Here is a 19,596-nt window from a genome sequence, read left to right as displayed (position 1 = left end):
TTTGTGGTTGAAAGAAAAAAATGAATAATCTATGGATTGCTTAAGGCCCCTTTTACTCGGGGCGGAATCTGCATGCTAAGAGGGGGATCTGTGCACTAAGCCACCACTGAGCAGAAGAGGTGGATGACAAGTCACAGCCCGCTCTAATCTAAGGGCAGTCGGATAAAAATAGACCAGCTGACTGTTTACACCCTACTGCCCTCTGATCTGATCCTCTCCAATGGAGGGGGAACAGATACCCTTCTGTCTTGTTCTTATCAGATTGTAGGTACACTGGGTTGGCCTGGGGGGTAGGATTGGATTGGGATGGGTTGTGGTCTAGGAACTGGGTTGGCCTGGGAGGTAGGATTGGATTGGGATGGGTTGTGGTGGAGGTGTTGGGTTGGCCTGGGGGGGGGGGGGTGTGATTGGATTGTGGTGGTTTTGAGTTGGCCTGGTGGGGTAGGATTGGCGTGAAGTGGCTTCTGGTGGAGGGACTCGATTGACCTGGTGGGGTACGGTTGTATTAGAATTGGTTCTGATGGAGGGACTAAGTTGGCCTGGTGGGGTAGGATTGGATAAGGATGGGTTCTGGTGGAGGGACTGGTTTGACCGGGGGGGGTATGATTGGATTAAGATGGGTTCTGGTGGAGGCCTGGGGAGGGGGTAGGATTGGATTAGGATGGGTTCTGGTGGAGGCACTGGGTTGGCTTGGGGGGTTGATGATTGTTTTGGGATGGGTTATGGTGGAGGTATTGGGTTGGCCTGGAGAGGTAGGATTGGAATAGGATGGGTTATGTTGGAAGTACTGGGTTGGCCTTGAGGGGTAGGATTGGAATGGGATGGGTTGCGGTGGTGATATTGGGTTGGCCTCGGGGGTGGGGAGACTAGGTTGACCTGGTGGGGGTAGGATTGGGTTAGGATGGGTTCTGGTGGAGGAACTAGGTTGACCTGGTGGGGTATGATTGGATAAAGATGGGTTCTGGTGGAGGGACTAGGTTGACCTGGTGGGGTATGATTGGATTAAGATGGGTTCTTGTGGAGAGACTAGGTTGGCCTGGGGGGTATGATTGGATTAAGATGGGTTCTGGTGGAGGGACTAGTTTGACCTGGTGGGGTATGATTGGATTAAGATGGGTTCTTGTGGAGAGACTAGGTTGGCCTGGGGGGTAGGATTGGATTAGGATGGGTCCTGATGGAGGGACTAGGTTGGCCTGGGGAGTAGCATTTGGATTGGGATGAATTGTGGTGGAGGTACTGGGTTGGCTTGGGGGTGTTGAGGATTGGTTTGGGATGGGTTATGATGGAGGTATTGGGTTGGCCCAAATGCACAGTGGTAGCAAAGTTTCAGGCATGGTGGTGAAAAATGGGGTGTAGACTGCACTGTCACTAAACATGGGTCTGGCTCCTGCTTCCTAGGCATGCACAATAGAACCCCAGGGACTTGTGTAGGGTCAGGAGACAGATTAGTCTCCTGGTCCTATAGAAGTATATATACTGTACACATGCGGGCAGCAGGAAGTAGATGATGCCTTGGCTATAGGTATACAATGCAGCAGAATGCTGGTGGTCACGGTGCCAGAACAGTGTGGGAATGCAGCGGACGAGGGGGAGGGGGAGTGAGATGAGTGAGATCAGCACAGGCGGGGGAGGGGAAAGGCTGAGGAAACGTCCAGAAAATGCTGTTAGAAAATCACTTAAATTCAAGTGAACATGGCAGAAAATGGGTAAGATTGTGTACGATCAACAAAGGTCTACCACTAAAGGTTTATTACTTTCACTTTTGGGAAATAAAAAAAAAAAATACAACCTTTTAATTTGTATATTCTGTAATCTACAGACAGGATTAGTTGGACAATCTACACGTTTGTATATGTAATATATAAATATATAATGGCATACATGGAAAAAAGTACCATTACTGACAAGTATCGTATTGTAACAAATGCAGAGATATTGCCAAAAGACACCTGCCTTTACACGCACATGAACTTTAATGGCATCCCAGTCTTAGTCCGTAGGGTTCAATATTGAGTTCGCTCCGCCCTTTGCAGCTATAACAGCTTCAACTCTTCTGGGAAGGCCGTCCACAAGGTTTAGGAGTGTGTCTATGGGAATGTTTGACCATTCTTCCAGAAGAACATTTGTGAGGTCAGACACTGATATTGGACGAGAAGGCCTGGCTCGTATTCTCCGCTCTAATTCATCCCAAAGGGTGTTCTATTGGGTTGAGGTCTCTGTGCAGGCCAGTCAAGTTCCTCCACCCCAAACTCGCTCATCCATGTCTTTATGGACCTTGCTTTGTCCAAATCATTTGGTGGAGGAGGGATTATGATGTGGGGGTTGTTTTTCAGGGGTTGGGCTTGGCCCCTTAGTTCCAGTGAAGGGAACTCTTAAGGCGTCAGCATACCAAGACATTTTGGACAATTTCATGCTCCCAACTTTGTGGGAACAGTTTGGGGATGGCCCCTTCCTGTTCCAACATGACTGCGCACCAGTGCACAAAGCAAGGTCCATAAAGACATGGATGAGCGAGTTTGGGGTGGAGGAACTTGGCTGGCCTGCACAGAATCCTGACCTCAACCCGATGGATCACCTTTTGGGATGGATTAAAGTGGAGAATACGGGCCAGGCCTTCTCGTCCAACATCAGTACCTGACCTTACAAATGTGCATCTGGAAGAATGGTCAAACAATCCCATAGACACACTCCTAAACCTTGTGGACGGCCTTTCCCAGAAGAGTTGAAGCTGTTATAGGTGCAAAGGGCGGAGCCAACTCAATATTGAACCCTACGGACTAAAACTGAGATGTCATTAAAGTTCGTGTGTGTAAAAGCAGGTGTCCCAATACTTTTGGTAATATGGTGTATGTGACGTGGGAATCCTCCTGTAGGTTTCCTGTATTAGGAGAAGTACGGTGACATATGAGCTCCCCATATATCTTCCCACTGAACCGGTTTCTCAGCACGTGTACAGCCAAGTCCCGCAGATCAAAACACCATTTCAAGTCACAAAGAACTTTCCTCCTGTTTCCAGAAACCTCCCTCCGAGTCTCCGGAAACTTCAACAGCTCTCTGTAGAAGGCTCATGGGAGATCTGAGATCTCTCTCACTTCTGCTTTCTGTACTTTTCCAGATCATCGCATTTAACGTTTAATAAAAACGTGACGTGGTCAGAAGTTCTCGTTTTCAGATACTTTAAAAATCTGTACATTACCATCTCAAAACTGACTCCAATATGGCGTGAATGTGGGCGTTGTATGACCTGAGATTGCATCACCTCGAATGATTGCTGTAGGTGTGAAATAAAAAAAAACATTTAGGTCTCATTCACACTAGCCGTTGACTAACCCCACGGTTAAGCCATATTTTTTCCTTCCCCCAACTACTCCCTCTTTAGCTGCAGAGGCAGTGAGTGGAGGTGTACAAGTGCCGCAGCCACAGTGCTTTGGCATTAATTATACCCCCTGGTGCTTTTGGCAGGTGTAGCACTCACCGAGCAAAAAATGTTCTTAAGCATTGTGCCTCCTTTACCCCACCTACCCTTTGAGAGTCCTATTGGGGCGCAATGTGTCATCGCAGGGCTGTGATGTCACGGGGCTGTGACATCATCACAGGCTGTGACGTCACCGCGCTCGGGCGGAGCTGAGTCCTCAGGGAATTCAGGCTCCAGTAGGAGTACACAACCAGACGAGACCGAGAGATGTTCCCTCTGAAGCTGTACACTTGTAGAGCCATTATTCTTTTGTTTACTTTTGAGTCCTATTACATTCTTTTTTTTTAATAAGAAAAGGTGGAATATACTACACGATGGGCAAATCTTTATATTTATTCTTTGAGCTTTAACTTTTGAGAGGCGAGAGTGAAGCATTGTTTAACCACTTGCTGCCCCGCAACGTACCCATATTTCATGGGACTTTCAGTAGCTATACCAGGATGATGCCTGCAGTGGGATGATGCCCCCTTCCCGGCACCTTCCCGGGCTCTTCTGAGATGATGCCCCCTTTCCAGCACATTCCCGGGCTCTTCTGAGATGATGCCCCCTTCCCGGCACCTTCCCGGGCTCTTCTGAGATGATGCCCCCTTCCCGAGGCCTTCCCGGGCTCTTCTGAGATGATGCCCCCTTCCCGACGCCTTCCCGGGCTCTTCTGAGATGATGCCCCCTTCCCGTCACCTTCCCGGGCTCTTCTGAGATGATGCCCCCTTCTTGGCACCTTCCCGGGCTCTTCAGAGATGATGCCCCCTTCCCGTCACCTTCCCGGGCTCTTCAGAGATGATGCCCCCTTCCCGTCACCTTCCCGGGCTCTTCTGAGATGATGCCCCCTTTCCGTCACCTTCCCGGGCTCTTCTGAGATGATGCCCCCTTTCCGGCACCTTCCCGGGCTCTTCTGAGATGATGCCCCCTTCCCGGCACCTTCCCGGGCTCTTCTGAGATGATGCCCCCTTCCCGGCACCTTCCCGGGCTCTTCTGAGATGATGCCCCCTTTCCCGGCACCTTCCCGGGCTCTTCTGAGATGATGCCCCCTTCCCGGCACCTTCCCGGGCTCTTCTGAGATGATGCCCCCTTTCCCGGCACCTTCCCGGGCTCTTCTGAGATGATGCCCCCTTCCCGGCACCTTCCCGGGCTCTTCTGAGATGATGCCCCCTTTCCGGCACATTCCCGGCTCTCCCGTCCCACCTGGGAACCTGCTGGCTGACCATAAAGCTGATCGGGGTCTGGAATGGCTTCAATCCTCCTATCTATGGTCTAAGAAGCAGGAAGTGAGGAGTATTTTGTCACTTGCGGTTTTGCCGGTTGTAAAGAAACCACTTACTGGTTTGAAAAAAAATGCATTGAATCTAACTGAATCGCCTTCCCGGGCTCTTCTGAGATGATGCCCCCTTCCCGTCACCTTCCCGGGCTCTTCTGAGATGATGCCCCCTTCCCGGCACCTTCCCGGGCTCTTCTGAGATGATGCCCCCTTCTTGGCACCTTCCCGGGCTCTTCTGAGATGATACCCCTTTCCGTCACCTTCCCGGGCTCTTCTGAGATGATGCCCCCATTCCCGGCACCTTCCCGGGCTCTTCTGAGATGATGCCCCCTTTCCGGCACCTTCCCGGGCTCTTCTGAGATGATGCCCCCTTCCCGGCACCTTCCCGGACTCTTCTGAGATGACGCCCCCTTTCCGGCACATTCCCGGGCTCTCCCGTCCCACCTGGGAACCTGCTGGCTGACCATAAAGCTGATCGGGGTCTGGAATGGCTTCAATCCTCCTCTCTATGGTCTAAGAAGCAGGAAGTGACGAGTATTTTGTCACTTGCGGTTTGTAAAGAAACCATTACTGGTTTGAAAAAAAATGCATTGAATCTAACTGATCTTGGTATGATCCAAAGCTTTTAAGGGCAGAGGAGAGATCTGGGGTCTAGAAAACCCCCAGATCTCTCAGTAAAGAGTACCTGTCATTGCCTATTGCCATCACATCTTGATGAAAACAATACGTGCAAAACCGTTCAAAGTGAATAGGGGTGATTCCCACGCAGTTGCGGCGCACTAGTGAGTGGCAATACAACGCCTCCTCGCTGCTGCCTTCTGTACTACAGAGGTGCTAAGAGGAGAAGTTTCAGGAGATGGCGTCATTACAGCATACCTCCCAACTGTCCCTGATTTGGAGCAATGTCCATCTGTCCCTCATTCCTCCTCATTTGTCCCTCATTTTGCTCTGATCTATATAGATGTATATAAAATGCACTTTTTATCTATCTTAAAGTGTTTCCCAGCGCTAAACCTTTCACCTAATTTCTAAATTGCTGCATTTGTAAATTCCAAAAGCCAATATGAAGGAATAGTAGTGGTAAAAAAAGCACTTGTGGGTTTAACCAATTTTTTTTTTTTTTTGTACAATTCTCCTTTAAGGGGGCGTGGCAGGGTGTGTGTCCTATGCCTGCATACTTTTGCTGATAGGTGTCCCTCATTCCCATCTCAAAAAGTTGGGAGGTATGAGTACAGGGGGGTCCCCGAGTTACGAACCTGTTAGGGACTGCCTGCTTGTTCTTAAGCTGGATTTGTTCGTAAGTCGGAAGCGCATGCGCAGAACGGCAGAGACGTAGTTTTCCAATGTTCTGTCAAGTAGCCGCGCATGCCCAGACGTCGTTTTCCGATGTGCCCACCGTCGAAAAGTGACCGTGCATGCGCAGAACGTCACCCGCCTCCCGTTCTTAAGTAGGAGTCATTTGCAAGGCGGAGGTTCATAACTCGGGGGGGACCGCCTGTACAGGAATCGCAGCCAGCAATGTACCATGGGATATGTAGTCCTTAGAGATTGAATGTAAATGGTAAAGGACTACATATCCCATGGTACCTTGCTGCCTGAAAGCTGCAATTTCTGTACTTAATCCGCGCCCTGAAACTCCTCCTCTCAGCCCCTCTCTCTAGTTCAGAAGGCAGGCCTTGTGAAATGTGTGACATAGCGGTGCCAAACGCGCGGCGCTTAGTGACTACCAGAATTGAAGAATATGTGGGCATCTTCACAAAGTAAGATTAATGGGAGTCGGTTAGAAGTCATTGAAATATAATGTGGAAATGAAGATCTGATTTTACATTTTAACCCCCAGATAAACCTTAATTGATCATTTTCTCTCCTTATTTTCAGGTCCAGCTGTGGCATATCCAGAAGGATTACCCCCAGAACATGCAGACGGTCCGCAGTCCGGTGAGTACAAACAGCACGTCTACCAACCATAAACACCCTCCGACACTCTGCAGATGAACTCTTCTATTGTAAACCTTTATTATGTTCTGTCAGACAGAGAACAGCGGGAGAAGTACAATCCTTTGGTGTAGTTTACCAATTCTGTATTTTAATACTTTTTTTTTTGTATCCGGCTGCAAATGATTGCTATTTGTTCATTCATTTTCAGTCTGGATCCTTCGTTTTTTGCTTTTTTTTTAAATTGATGGATGTTGAGCGAGGTTCCTCAGGAACCTGCCGAAATTCTTATGGTGTGTACCCAGATTTATTCCACCTTGTGGCATATTCCCTCTTTTGACAACCATGGATTACTCCAGCGTTAACCCTTTTACTGCCGGAGCCATTTTTTTCCTTTTTTTTGCACATGTTTAACCACTTCAGCCCCGGAAGGATTTGCCCCCTTAATGACCAGGCTGTTTTTTGAGATACGGCACTGCATCCCTTTAACTGACAATTGCGCGGTCGTGCGACGTTGTACCCAAACAAAATTGACGTCCTTTTTTTTTTTTTCCCCCCCACAAATAGAGCTTTCTTTTGGTGGTATTTGATCACCTCTGCGTTTTTGTTTGTTTTATAGCGCAAGAAAAGGGGGGAAAAAAAAGAATAAATTTTTTGAATTTTTTTATTTTTTTATTTTTTATTTTTTTTACTTTTTGCTATAACACATATCCATAAAAAATATAAAAAAACGAATGTATTCATCAGTTTAGCTCGATTATATATTCTTCTACATTTTTATTGATTTATTTTTTTAAATTGCAATAGGTGTATATTGATTGGTTTGCGCAAAATTTATCACATCTACAAAATAGGGGATAGATTTTTGGCGCTTTTTTTTTTTTTTCTTTTGCGGGACGGCAACATTGCAGCGGACACTTTGACACTTTTTTGGGACCATTTACATTTATACAGCGATCAGAGCTATAAACAGCCACTGATTATTGTATGAATGTCACTGGCATGGAAGTGGTTAACACTAGGGGGGGCGATCAAGGGGTTAAATGTGGGTGTGTTCTAACTGTAGAGGGGGATGGGCTCATTGGGACGTGACAGAGATCACTGGGAACAGTAGATCCCTGTCATGTCACCTGTCAGAACGGGGAATCGCCTAGTTTACAAAGGCAGTCCACCCCCCCCCCCCCCCCCCCCCGTTCTGCCTCTGTAATAGGCGATCGCGGGTCACCAGCGGACATCAAGTCCGCCTCGACCCGCAGGCACGCTCCCACAGCTACGGCGATCTGCGCAGGAGAGCCGACTTGCCGCTGTATAATGGTGGCAGCTGGTCGGCAGGCGGTTAAAAAAAACATTTTAGGCCTGAAGAGTACATAAAAACCCCCAAAATACACTAAATATCACTTTAGTGCACAAAAATGCAATAAATTACTTTCTTTGGTAAAATATAAAAGACGAGGTTGCACCGAGTGAATAGATACCCAACATATCACATCTTAAACTCCGTGGTTGCGGGAAAAAAACAAGTGTCATCCATGGTCCTCCCTTAGGGCCCATTCACACCATTTGCAATGGGATGCATTTTTTGACTGCACTCCCGACTGCAGAGACGGTCCAAGATCCAGGTTACCCTATGGGCATAGTTCACACTTTTTTGCAGTGCAGTGGGGGAAAAAAAAAAAAGGTACAGCACGCTGCATTTTTTCGCACTGCAAATGCACAGAAGTGTGCGCAAATACACCACAATTAAAAGCCTGAGTCCTGGTTCACACTTATACGATGTAGGAGACCCTGCGATTCACTGCCCGCTCCTGCATCGCACACTGAGATCTGCGAACCGCTGAGGGGTGTCAATGTAAAGTTAATGACACCCCCCAAGCAACATTAGATCGCAGTGCGAACTGTCAAACTGGTGCAGGAATCGGATCGCAGAGGGGTGAACATCCCTGCGATCCGATTTCCAGTGTGGACCGAAAAAAAGGGTCCTGCACCATTTCGGTGCAGATGCGATTTTTCAGCCATACAGTCTGTATGGCTGAAATCGTATCGCACAGACAATCTGCATAGCGATGCGGAGCGAATCATATGCAATGTCTGTCTGTCATCGCACAAGTGGTGAGCACAGCCTAAAGAAGAAAGATGACGGTCAGGTGACCTCAACGGAAATGCAGGCTTAGGTAAAAAAAATGTGCCGCGAAACACACAGCACTGCGCGTGCAACAATGCACATGGAATGCGCCATTTCTGGCGTGAATTCGCCCTTAGGATAAACTTGAGATCAGTTTGTGCTTTTTTTTTTCTTTTCTTCTCTTTTTTTTTTTTTTTTTTTTTCTTTTTTCTTTTTTCTTTTTTTTTTTATATTCTTTTTTTTTTTTTTTTTTTTTCTTTTTTTATCTTTTTTTTTTTCTTCCTACAAATTGGAGGGATTGGACAGTCATGGCCTCAGACCCAGATGCAAGCTTCACATAAAAACACCACAAAGTGATCCTCACACCCCCCCTTGTGCGCTGGCAGAGCAGACCTGGACTTCTATTCCTCATAAAACTCCAGGAGGAGTCACTCTGCTCTCCATGCTCCTTCCTGCGGACACACAGCCCCCTCCCCTCCCCCCCCAGTCCCTTTGTCTGAGTACACATCTGGATCTGGTTGAGTCCTGGTAATGGTGCACGTTGCCCTCTTCCACTACATGCACAAACATGCTCTTCATGTTTATAGAAAGTATTCCGATCCTGTGCAGCACACGTGAGGGCGACACAAATAACCAACTTAATAATTCACAGGTCTGGCCAGCGAGCCGCAGCCAATCAGCTTTATGTGCTGAATTTCAGGCACAGATAGACGGGAAGGTCACAGATAACCTGTTCCTTCAACAAAACGGGTTTGTGCCAACTGTGTCCGCCACTCTGCACCCCTCACCAGTCTCCTTAGAGTTAATGAGTGCCCAGCATAAGCGTCCTGTGCAGGAAGGGGTGTAATCCCCCTTCTGATTGGTGGAGTTCTGCGGCCAGAAAGTTAATGACTGGGGGCGCCGCATTGTCCCAGCCTGCAGCTTCTCAGCACATCGGAACAGAGATCTGCTTTCATCTGCCTGTGTGTGTATGGAGCCACTAAATGCAACACGGCTTGTAGGTGGTACTACAAGCATGGAGGCTCCTGGGGGGGGCGGGGCATGTAGAACATATGTTGGGCCCTCAACTTTGGAGACCTTTTGTGTTTTGGGCTCTCAGGATAACAAAGAGGCCCAGCCTATCTACAACGGGTGTCACTATGAATGCCAGGCTGGTCAGGGGTCTGTTGTAATTATGGAACCATGGCATGCCAAGCTGGTATTTATGGGCAGCATGTGGCTCTCAGCTGCTTTCAGGGTGGATACAAATCTATGATTTTTTTTTTTTTTTTAAAACAAATCAAAAAAATCTGTTTTTTTTTTTTTTTTTTTTAATTTAAAACAGATTATTTTTTTTATTTAAATCAAATTTTATTTGGGGGATATTTATTATAGCAAAAAGTAAAAAATATATATATTATTCAAAATTGTCGCAAAATAGCGCAAAAAATAAAAACCGCAGAGGTGATCAAATGGCACCAAAAGAAAGCTCTATTTGTGGAAAAAAAAAAAGGACGCAGATTTTGTTTGGGTACAGCGTTGCATGACCGCGCAATTACCAGTTAAAGTGACGCAGTGCTAAATTGTAAAAAGTGCTCTGGTCAGGAAGGGGGTGAAACCTTCCGGGGCTGAAGTGGTTAAAGATACTAACTGCCAGCAAGAATAGGTCCTTAAATTTAAAGTGGTTGTATACCCTGTACAACCACTTTTTACCTACAGGTAAGCCTATATTAAGGCTTACCTGTAGGTGCTGGAAATATCTCCTAAACCTCCACGGTTTAGGAGATATTTACAATAAAGCCGCGCGCCGCATGTCTACGGCGCATGCACACTTTAGAAAGGGCAGATCGTGCCGTTTCTAAAGGGGTAATGGCGTGACTGGCGGGAGTGACGTCACGTGACTCCGGCCAGTCACAGAGCCGGAGTTCGCAGGTCCGGAAGGAAGAGGGGTTGAGGTTGGATGCTCGCTGCTAGTAGGGATTGTGAATGGGACTGTCGGTGAGCCAACAGCGGGTCAGCGGAGGAGCCGCTCCGGGACAGAGATGACAGTTGCGCTTTAAAAATTATGATTTAAATCAAGCCTTTTTACTAGTGATTTAAATCATGATTTTTAAATCGACTTAAAATCAAATCCACCCTGGCTGGTTTACAGCCCAACTCTGAGAAAACTAAAAACCCCTTGGTTCTGGGTGCAGTCGGGCTGGGCCCACACTATATGGACTTGTTTACAGTTGCTTCAAAATGTGCTTCAAAATCGGGCATTGGACACACTTTTTTTTTTTTTTTTTTTAAAGCACTCTGAATGTGTCAGAAACCATGAACCAGACCGAGACAGAAGTACAGTAAAATCACACTTGTTTATTAATAAAAAAAAAAAAAAAAAAAAGATAAATAGAGTAAGCGTAGTCAAAGCATAGCCAGAGTCCAGTAACCAGATCGGGTAATCGGCCAAGCCAGAGTCCAGTAACCAGATCGGGTAATCGGCCAAGCCAGAGTCCAGTAACCAGATCGGGTAATCGGCCAAGCCAGAGTCCAGTAACCAGATCGGGTAATCGGCCAAGCCAGAGTCCAGTAACCAGATCGGGTAATCGGCCAAGCCAGAGTCCAGTAACCAGATCGGGTAATCGGCCAAGCCAGAGTCCAGTAACCAGATCGGGTAATCGGCCAAGCCAGAGTCCAGTAACCAGATCGGGTAATCGGCCAAGCCAGAGTCCAGTAACCAGATCGGGTAATCGGCCAAGCCAGAGTCCAGTAACCAGATCGGGTAATCGGCCAAGCCAGAGTCCAGTAACCAGATCGGGTAATCGGCCAAGCCAGAGTCCAGTAACCAGATCGGGTAATCGGCCAAGCCAGAGTCCAGTAACCAGATCGGGTAATCGGCCAAGCCAGAGTCCAGTAACCAGATCGGGTAATCGGCCAAGCCAGAGTCCAGTAACCAGATCGGGTAATCGGCCAAAACAGAGTTCAGGGATCCAAGTAGAGGAACAGCAAGCAGGATAAGGAGCCAGAAGGGATGTCAGCAAAGCCAGTCTTTAAACAGGAACACAGGAGATGGTTTCTTGTGATGTGACCAAGGCGAAGGCAGGAATGAAGTGAGCTGGAGATCTTTAAGTAGGCGGGACTGACTAGCAGAATCCACAACAGCTGGTAAACTGTGGAGAGATGGGAGCTGGCAATTAGCTGACAGCTGAGCGGCCAGCTCAGAGAAGGAAGGGCTGAGCCCAGCCCTGACAGAATGCCAATTGTGAAGCTCTTGTCACTAAATAAAATGGTCACCTTACAGTCCTTACGTTTTGTGTTTTGCTTTGCTTTAAAAATTATCCTCCATGTTGCTTTTTTGGTGCATCAAAGCGTCTCCAAAGCCTGCATAGAAGTCTATGACAACACTCGCTTACGGCATCTGAAGCTTTTGAAAACCTTTTATTCAGTATTTGCTTTGCTTTGGAGGTACTTGCAGGTATGAGATCTCCCAGGATGCACTGGGAAACCAACAAATGAACCAGAAAGATGTCATCAGCAGTCACTTCCGGTTCATGTGTATATCATTTGGGTACAGTGTTGCATGACTTAAAGTTAAAGTAGCGCAGTGCTAAATAGCAAAAAAATGGCCTGGTCATGGAGGGGGTAAAAGCTTTCAGAGCTGAAGTGGTTAATATAATCAGATTTTTTTTTTTTTTTCTCAATCAGTGCTGTGTTTCTCCTGGAGATAGAATTCCAAAATCGTACAACTTGATAAACTGCTGTAATAAAATAAGGCATTTCCATTCACATAGGAGGCTCTTTGCTATGGCTGTCAAAGTTAATCAGGAGCTGATAAATGGACGACCTTTGTGTTTTTTTTCGAAGTCCTTGTTACATTTTGACCTTTTGCTTTCTTTTTGGCCCTGAGGCCACGTGACGGCAAGATGGAGTCCTGCTGGATTCTGAGCTCCGGTGTGTTTTTGATGGAAGCTGCATCTTGGTTACTTGGTGAATTGCTGACCTGTGACATTCGCTGTCCTGACTGATGGGCATATGCTTGCTCCAGGGAGTCCTTTACCAAGAGGAAGGATGATAGGCGCAGAGCAATGCACCTTCAAAAACAAGTCGGCAATGGCAGCATCATGTCTCCATCGCTAATGTCTGTGATTACAGAAGTGCTCACATCTATAAACTGTTATGGCCTAGAGAGCGCCCTCCTCCAAAGATTTACTGGGAATGGTCTATAACGAACTGCATGCGAAAAAGCTATGTGTATAAAGATTGTTTTCTAAGGAAATACATTTTAAGTGGTAGAATTGTTGCTGAACCCTGTACAGCACGTGTGTTCCGCCAGACCATTTCATGTGGCCCTCGCCCCCAGGGGGAAAGGTGGAGGTGAGATGTGGACAGCCTGTGAAAAGGAGATGAACCCTGCACCTGTGCAGGGTTCATCTCCTTTTCACAGGCTGTCCACATCTCTGTATGCAGCTCACATCTCTGTATGTAGCTCACTCCTCAACACTGCTCTCTGTACACAGCGCACCCCTGAACTTGGCACTTGGTATGTAGTGCCACTCTGAACTCTGCACTTGGTACGTAGCGCAACCCTGAATTCAGCATTCTGTACATAGTGCACACCGTAACCCTGCATTCGGTACGTAGCGCTGCTCTGAACTATGCACACAGTGCGCCCCTGAACCCTGCACTCAGTATGTAGCGCCGCTCTGACCTATGCACTATGTACAAAGCGCACCCCTGAACCCTGCACTCTGTACATCGCACACACCTGAACCCTGCACTCTGTACATCGCACACACCTGAACCCTGCACTCTGTACATCGCGCACCCCTGAACCTTGCACTCTGTACATCGCGCCCCCCTGAACCCTGCACTCTGTACATCGCGCACCCCTGAACCCTGCACTCTGTACATCGCGCACCCCTGAACCCTGCACTCTGTACATCGCGCACCCCTGAACCCTGCACTCTGTACATCGCGCACCCCTGAACCCTGCACTCTGTACATCGCGCACCCCTGAACCCTGCACTCTGTACATCGCGCACCCCTGAACCCTGCACTCTGTACATCGCGCACCCCTGAACCCTGCACTCTGTACATCGCGCACCCCTGAACCCTGCACTCTGTACATCGCGCACCCCTGAACCCTGCACTCTGTACACAGCGCTGCTCTCAACTTTGCACTCTGTTCACAAAGCTGCTCTAAACTCTGCACTCTGTACATAACACACCCCTGATCAATGCACTTGATATGTAACGCCACTTTGAACTTTGCACTATGTACGTAGTGCACCCCTGAACCCTGCACTCTGTACACAGTGCACCCCTGAACCCTGCACTTTGTACATGGTACATCTATGAACTCTGCACTCTGTACGTAGTGCACCCCTGAACCCTGCACTCTGTACGTAGCACATTCCTGATCTCTGCGCTCTGTACGTAGCGCACTCCTGAACGCTGCGCTCTGTACGTAGCGCACTCCTGAACGCTGCGCTCTGTACGTAGCGCACTCCTGAACGCTGCGCTCTGTACGTAGCGCACTCCTGAACGCTGCGCTCTGTACGTAGCGCACTCCTGAACGCTGCGCTCTGTACGTAGCGCACTCCTGAACGCTGCGCTCTGTACGTAGCGCACTCCTGAACGCTGCGCTCTGTACGTAGCGCACTCCTGAACGCTGCGCTCTGTACGTAGCGCACTCCTGAACGCTGCGCTCTGTACGTAGCGCACTCCTGAACGCTGCGCTCTGTACGTAGCGCACTCCTGAACGCTGCGCTCTGTACGTAGCGCACTCCTGAATGCTGCGCTCTGTACGTAGCGCACTCCTGAATGCTGCGCTCTGTACGTAGCGCACTCCTGAACGCTGCGCTCTGTACGTAGCGCACTCCTGAACGCTGCGCTCTGTACGTAGCGCACTCCTGAACGCTGCGCTCTGTACGTAGCGCACTCCTGAACGCTGCGCTCTGTACGTAGCGCACTCCTGAACGCTGCGCTCTGTAAACAGCGCACCCCCTAACCCTGCACACAGTACGTAGTGCCACTCTGAACTCTGCATTCTGTACATAGTGCATCCTTGAACTCCACACATAATGAACTCCTGGTGTTTATTGCCCCTTTAAGATCCTCCCACTGTTAGTGCAATTTGGCCACACCCACCATTCGATGCAGTGTGGTGGGATTGGGTGGGGCCGGGGCTGGGGGGGGGGAGTGGTTGAGTTCCTGCGCCTATTCTTTGAGGGGAAAAAAAGCCCAGGATAAATATTATATAGTCTTACAGAGGCAACCGGCCCTTTTGAGGACAATCATAATTCCAATGCGGCCTGCAATGAATCTGACACCCCTGCTGTACATAATAAAATAAATTGTGTGCCCCGCGCTGTACAGCTTTCAGGGGATAGCAGCAGCAAGCAAGGTGGGGAAACATTATATTTGCAAACCTGCTTGATTTGCATTGATATAGCTTGTGGTATAATTCTTCTTGTTGTGTTTCAGCCCCCGGCTCTGCTGAGCGTCCAGGACAGAAGAGGAAGCTTCCCAGTCCGCAGCATTCATCCAATGGACACTCCCCTCCGGACGCCTCCGCCAGCCCCAGTAAAAAGAAAAAGAAACCGGGAATGTTAAACAGTCACAATAAGGACCAGGTATGGCCGGTGATGGCATCGTATGGCTCTTTGTCCTGTGTATCTGTTGGGGTCACCTGCAAAGTGTCACTATTGCCACCAAACATAACCAACATTTTTTTTCACATCCATTGAGGGACACATGAAGTCTTTTTATTGTATACTGCTGACTTCAGGAGGCTTGGATATAGAAAAGATAAAAAAACATGGTAATCCAGCCTAGAATAACCCCTCCTACTACCAGCATGTCTCCGTTTTTTGCTAGTGCCTAGAAGGATGAATGATTTTTTTTTTCTCTGCTGTGTGAAATAATAAACTGTTTCTTGGTAGCACCTTTTTTTTTCTTTCTTTTCCAGTTTTTTTCCCAATTAAATCAAGACTCTTCTCTGCATTGCTTTCAGGGTTTTTCCTCTTCACTTGTAGCTATTTGGTGTGGACCTGCTCATCTAGGCTTTTGGAGTGCAGCGTCCAGACCTCTGAGATAACAGTTAGCGGCAGAGTATTTTCAAGGTCCAGGGCTGTTGACATTGCCTCAATGAAGTGAGTAGGCCTGTCAGCCCAAGGGTCACACTGTGGGACTGAGCAATGACATCATCCACTCGGAGCATCGCACATGTACGAGCCACATGGAACTTCAATCTCTTCCTGCTGTCTGACTTCAGTGACTTTGGTTGTCTCTGGCCATCCAATCCTCACCTGCTACCAGCTTTCTTGGTTTTGTGAGTACTTAAGGCCTTGCCTCTTACCTTTGCCTCTTATGGGGGCACGTGGTCTCAACATGTCTAATTCTACACATGGGGAGAACAGTCTAGCTGTCCTGGATTAGCCCTTAGCTCAGACTCTACTAACGGCTCTGGGGCTGCTTGCAGCGTACTCACTGATTGTGCTTTTTGTCTGGAATCATGTTCTCTACTCCTAGAGTCTATGCCCATGATCTCCACACTGTGGCCCAGGGTCCAGATGTTGCCCTTAGTTTGCCTTTATCTGGCTTTTTGGGCACTATTTCTCTCACTAACACCATCAATCAGCACTATTCCTCCCACTGACACCATCGATGGGACACTATTCCACCAAGTGACACCATCCATGGGGCACTATTCCACTAATTCACAGGATCAATGGGGAACTATTCCACCAATTCACACCATCGTTGGGGCACTATTCCACCAATTGACACTATCGATGGGGGACTATTCCAGCCACTGACACCATCAATGGGGCACTATTCCACCGACTGACACCATCGATGGGGCACTATTCCACCGACTGACACCATCGATGGGGGACTATTCCAGTCACTGACACCATCGATGGGGGACTATTCCAGCCACTGACACCATCGATAGGGCACTATTCCACCGACTGACACCTTCGATGGGGGACTATTCCACCTACTGACACCTTCGATAGGGCACTACTCCACCGACTGACACCATCGATGGGGGACTATTCCAGCCACTGACACCATCGATGGGGGACTATTCCAGCCACTGACACCATCGATGGGGCACTATTCCACCGACTGACACCTTCGATGGGGGACTATTCCACCTACTGACACCATCGATGGGGGACTATTCCAGCCACTGACACCATCGATGGGGGACTATTCCACCAACTGACGGTATTAATGAGAAGGAAAATGCCTCATCGATGTTAAAAATTGGGCACTACTCCTGAATAGTCTGAAGGCCAGTAAACTGGCCATTTGCTTTGAAAGTTTAGAGACCCATGGTCTATGCCATCATCAAGTCTCTTTAGCTCATTTAAGTATGGTCGGGTCCTTTGCTCTCTAAGCTTAGGCTTTCGTTAAGGTCAAGCAAGACTTTATATTCCATATTACCCAGGTATTTGCTTTTTCTGAAAATGATCTATCTTTGTGACTTCTGAGCCATTGGCCACAGGAACTCTTATTCTGGTTTACTGCAATCCTTGACTGATGAGCACATCCCTAAAGAGTCGCAGTCTACTGCTATTACTCCTAAATTAAGAGACCATTTCGGTTCTTATTGATGTAGTGCCTACAACTCAAAAGCTGATTAGCCTGTTGCTTCTACCAATGCTGTTTCTAGTATTGGCTCCTTAAAGCTCCTAATATTTATGTTGACTGTACAGGTACTAGATCAGCTCCAGTGGATCCTGAATCTTCAGAAATCATCGCTGGAACCAACTCATCATTTGGAGTATCTGGGTTTATCCTGGACACAGCTTGGGCCAGAGTGTTGCTTACAGAAAAGTTAGATTCTCGGATCTCAAATTCAACCTCTCCATTCCAGAAGTCACCATACTCTCTGCTTTTGTATAAAAGTTTGGGCCTAATGGTTGCTTCCTTTGAGGCAGTCCTATTTGCCTAGTTTCACTTCACCCCTACATTGCAATATTCTCTCGTCATGGAACAGCTCAGGTCCCTGGACAGAAAGATTTGTTTGGCACTGTGAACCAGGTTCTCCTTGGCTTTGTGACTTGGGAAGCTGGCTCTGGAGGTTGTGAAGTTCTTCCAGTCTTTTGGAGCATACTCATGACGGATGCTAGTCTGTCGGGCTTGGCGCACCTTGCCCATGCAGGGAACTTTTGTTGGAAGATGTCTCGCCTCTTGATCAGCATTCTGGAGCTTCAGTAAATTTGGCTATGTTTGCTGCTTTGGGCTATCCTACTGCAAGGTCATCTGATCCAGATTCAGTTAGACAGAACCACTGTTGTGGCATACATCACCCATCAGGTCAGGAAAGAACCAGAGTCCTTACCATGGCAGGAGAAGTAAGCAGATCCTGTCTTGGGCAGAACTTCAAATTTTGGGCTTGTCCAATCTGTATATCCCAGGCATAGACATTTGGCAGGCAGACTTCCTCAGCCAGCAGCACCTACAACTGGGAGTGCTCCAAGACCTGTGTGTGGACGCCAGGTGTGGACCTCCTACCCCCCCCCCCCCCCCCCCAGGTTTAACAATGAAATAGACAGCTTAAATTCCGGTTACAGGGATGCCTTAGCAGAAGCTGTGGCTGCTATGGTGGCTCCATTGGATGAATACTGTATGCCTTGTCTCCACTGAAACAACTTTTTCTTCTGCTTAACAGGATCAAGATAGGGCTGTGATCTTTATCTCTCTAGACTTCTTAAGATGGATGTGGTATGCCAACCTACTAAGATTCCTGGAGGATACTCCATGGGCTCTGCCAGATCATCAGGATCTTCTATCTTAAGGACCAATTGGCCATCCTGCATCATGGTTGCTGGCTTTACCAGCATAACTGTTGAGGCCCAGGTTTTGAGAGACCGGGAATTCACTGAATCTGTGATTCCTATGATTCTAATAGCTAGGAAGGCTTATTCCCTCAAGGTCCATCATCGGGGCTTCCACCCTAGGAGTTTCTCCATTGTGAAGAATCCTTTCCTACCTGCAACTGGGTCTTGACCAGAGGTTGGTTCTCAGCACTGTCAAATGCCAAGTCTCAGCCCTATCTATTCTGTTTCAGAGACCTTTGGCTCCTCACTTTTTGATTAAGACCTTTCGTACAGGGAGACTTCCATGGAGCTCCCCCCTGTTCAATCCCCTGTGACTCCATGGGATCTGAATCTGGTTCTGTCTGCTCATCATGACTTGCTGTTTGAACACTTTAGACACTTTCCTCTTTCTACTGTCACCCTCAGGGTAGGTACACCTTGTACCCATTACCTCTCCGACACAAGTGTCTTAACCGGTAGACTTTTCTGGTTGTTGAAGGTGTTGAAGCTAAGGGCTTCCTTCTTGCCTAGGATAGTTTCTGCCTTTCACCTGTCTGACTTCACCAAAAAGGAAATTTTCCCCTAAGACATTTTTCTCATCCATTACTTTTTTCTGAAGGACTGCTCTCCCTTTTTTGTCACCCCAGATGGTCCCCATATCGCTTTTCAGAGGGCCTTTGACAAACCTTGAGGAGGCGATATGTTTCCTCCTTTCACCTGTTGTAAACCTGAAAATGCTGACCCGCCGTTCCACAACTGCAGACATTGCACATGCCCGCAGGCGTGGCACCGTTCACTGGGCGGGGAACCGTTCACTGGGCGGGGAACCTTAATGTCTCACTCTAAAAGAGCACGAGTATCAAACTGATGAAAGCTGCTTTAGCTCTGCTCCATCCAGGCCACGCCCCTGATGTATTCCGACCTGCACACAGGGTTTAGTCATGGAGGTGGGGATTTCCACGCCGGCACCCTTCTTGTGTGAGCCACTAGATTGGGATGGTGACCTGGAACC

The 19,596-nt window shown here is 48.1% G+C and overlaps 1 protein-coding gene across 1 annotated transcript in view; it reads left to right on the top strand.

The window, feature by feature from the left end:
• ZMYND8 (zinc finger MYND-type containing 8) overlaps window positions 1-19,596 on the top strand; it is a gene marked incomplete in the record, with an annotated part of 135,090 nt that overhangs the window by 53,296 nt on the left and 62,198 nt on the right. The window contains 2 exon segments of the mRNA XM_073607203.1: window positions 6,609-6,668; window positions 15,235-15,383. Of these exon segments, the coding sequence (XP_073463304.1) occupies window positions 6,609-6,668; window positions 15,235-15,383 (209 nt within the window).

Source organism: Aquarana catesbeiana, linkage group LG12, assembly GCF_042186555.1.
Source record: "Aquarana catesbeiana isolate 2022-GZ linkage group LG12, ASM4218655v1, whole genome shotgun sequence".
In the NCBI taxonomy this organism is placed as follows: domain Eukaryota; kingdom Metazoa; phylum Chordata; class Amphibia; order Anura; family Ranidae; genus Aquarana; species Aquarana catesbeiana.
Note: the sequence above shows the minus strand (reverse complement) of the source record. Positions and strands in the feature narration are given on the sequence as shown.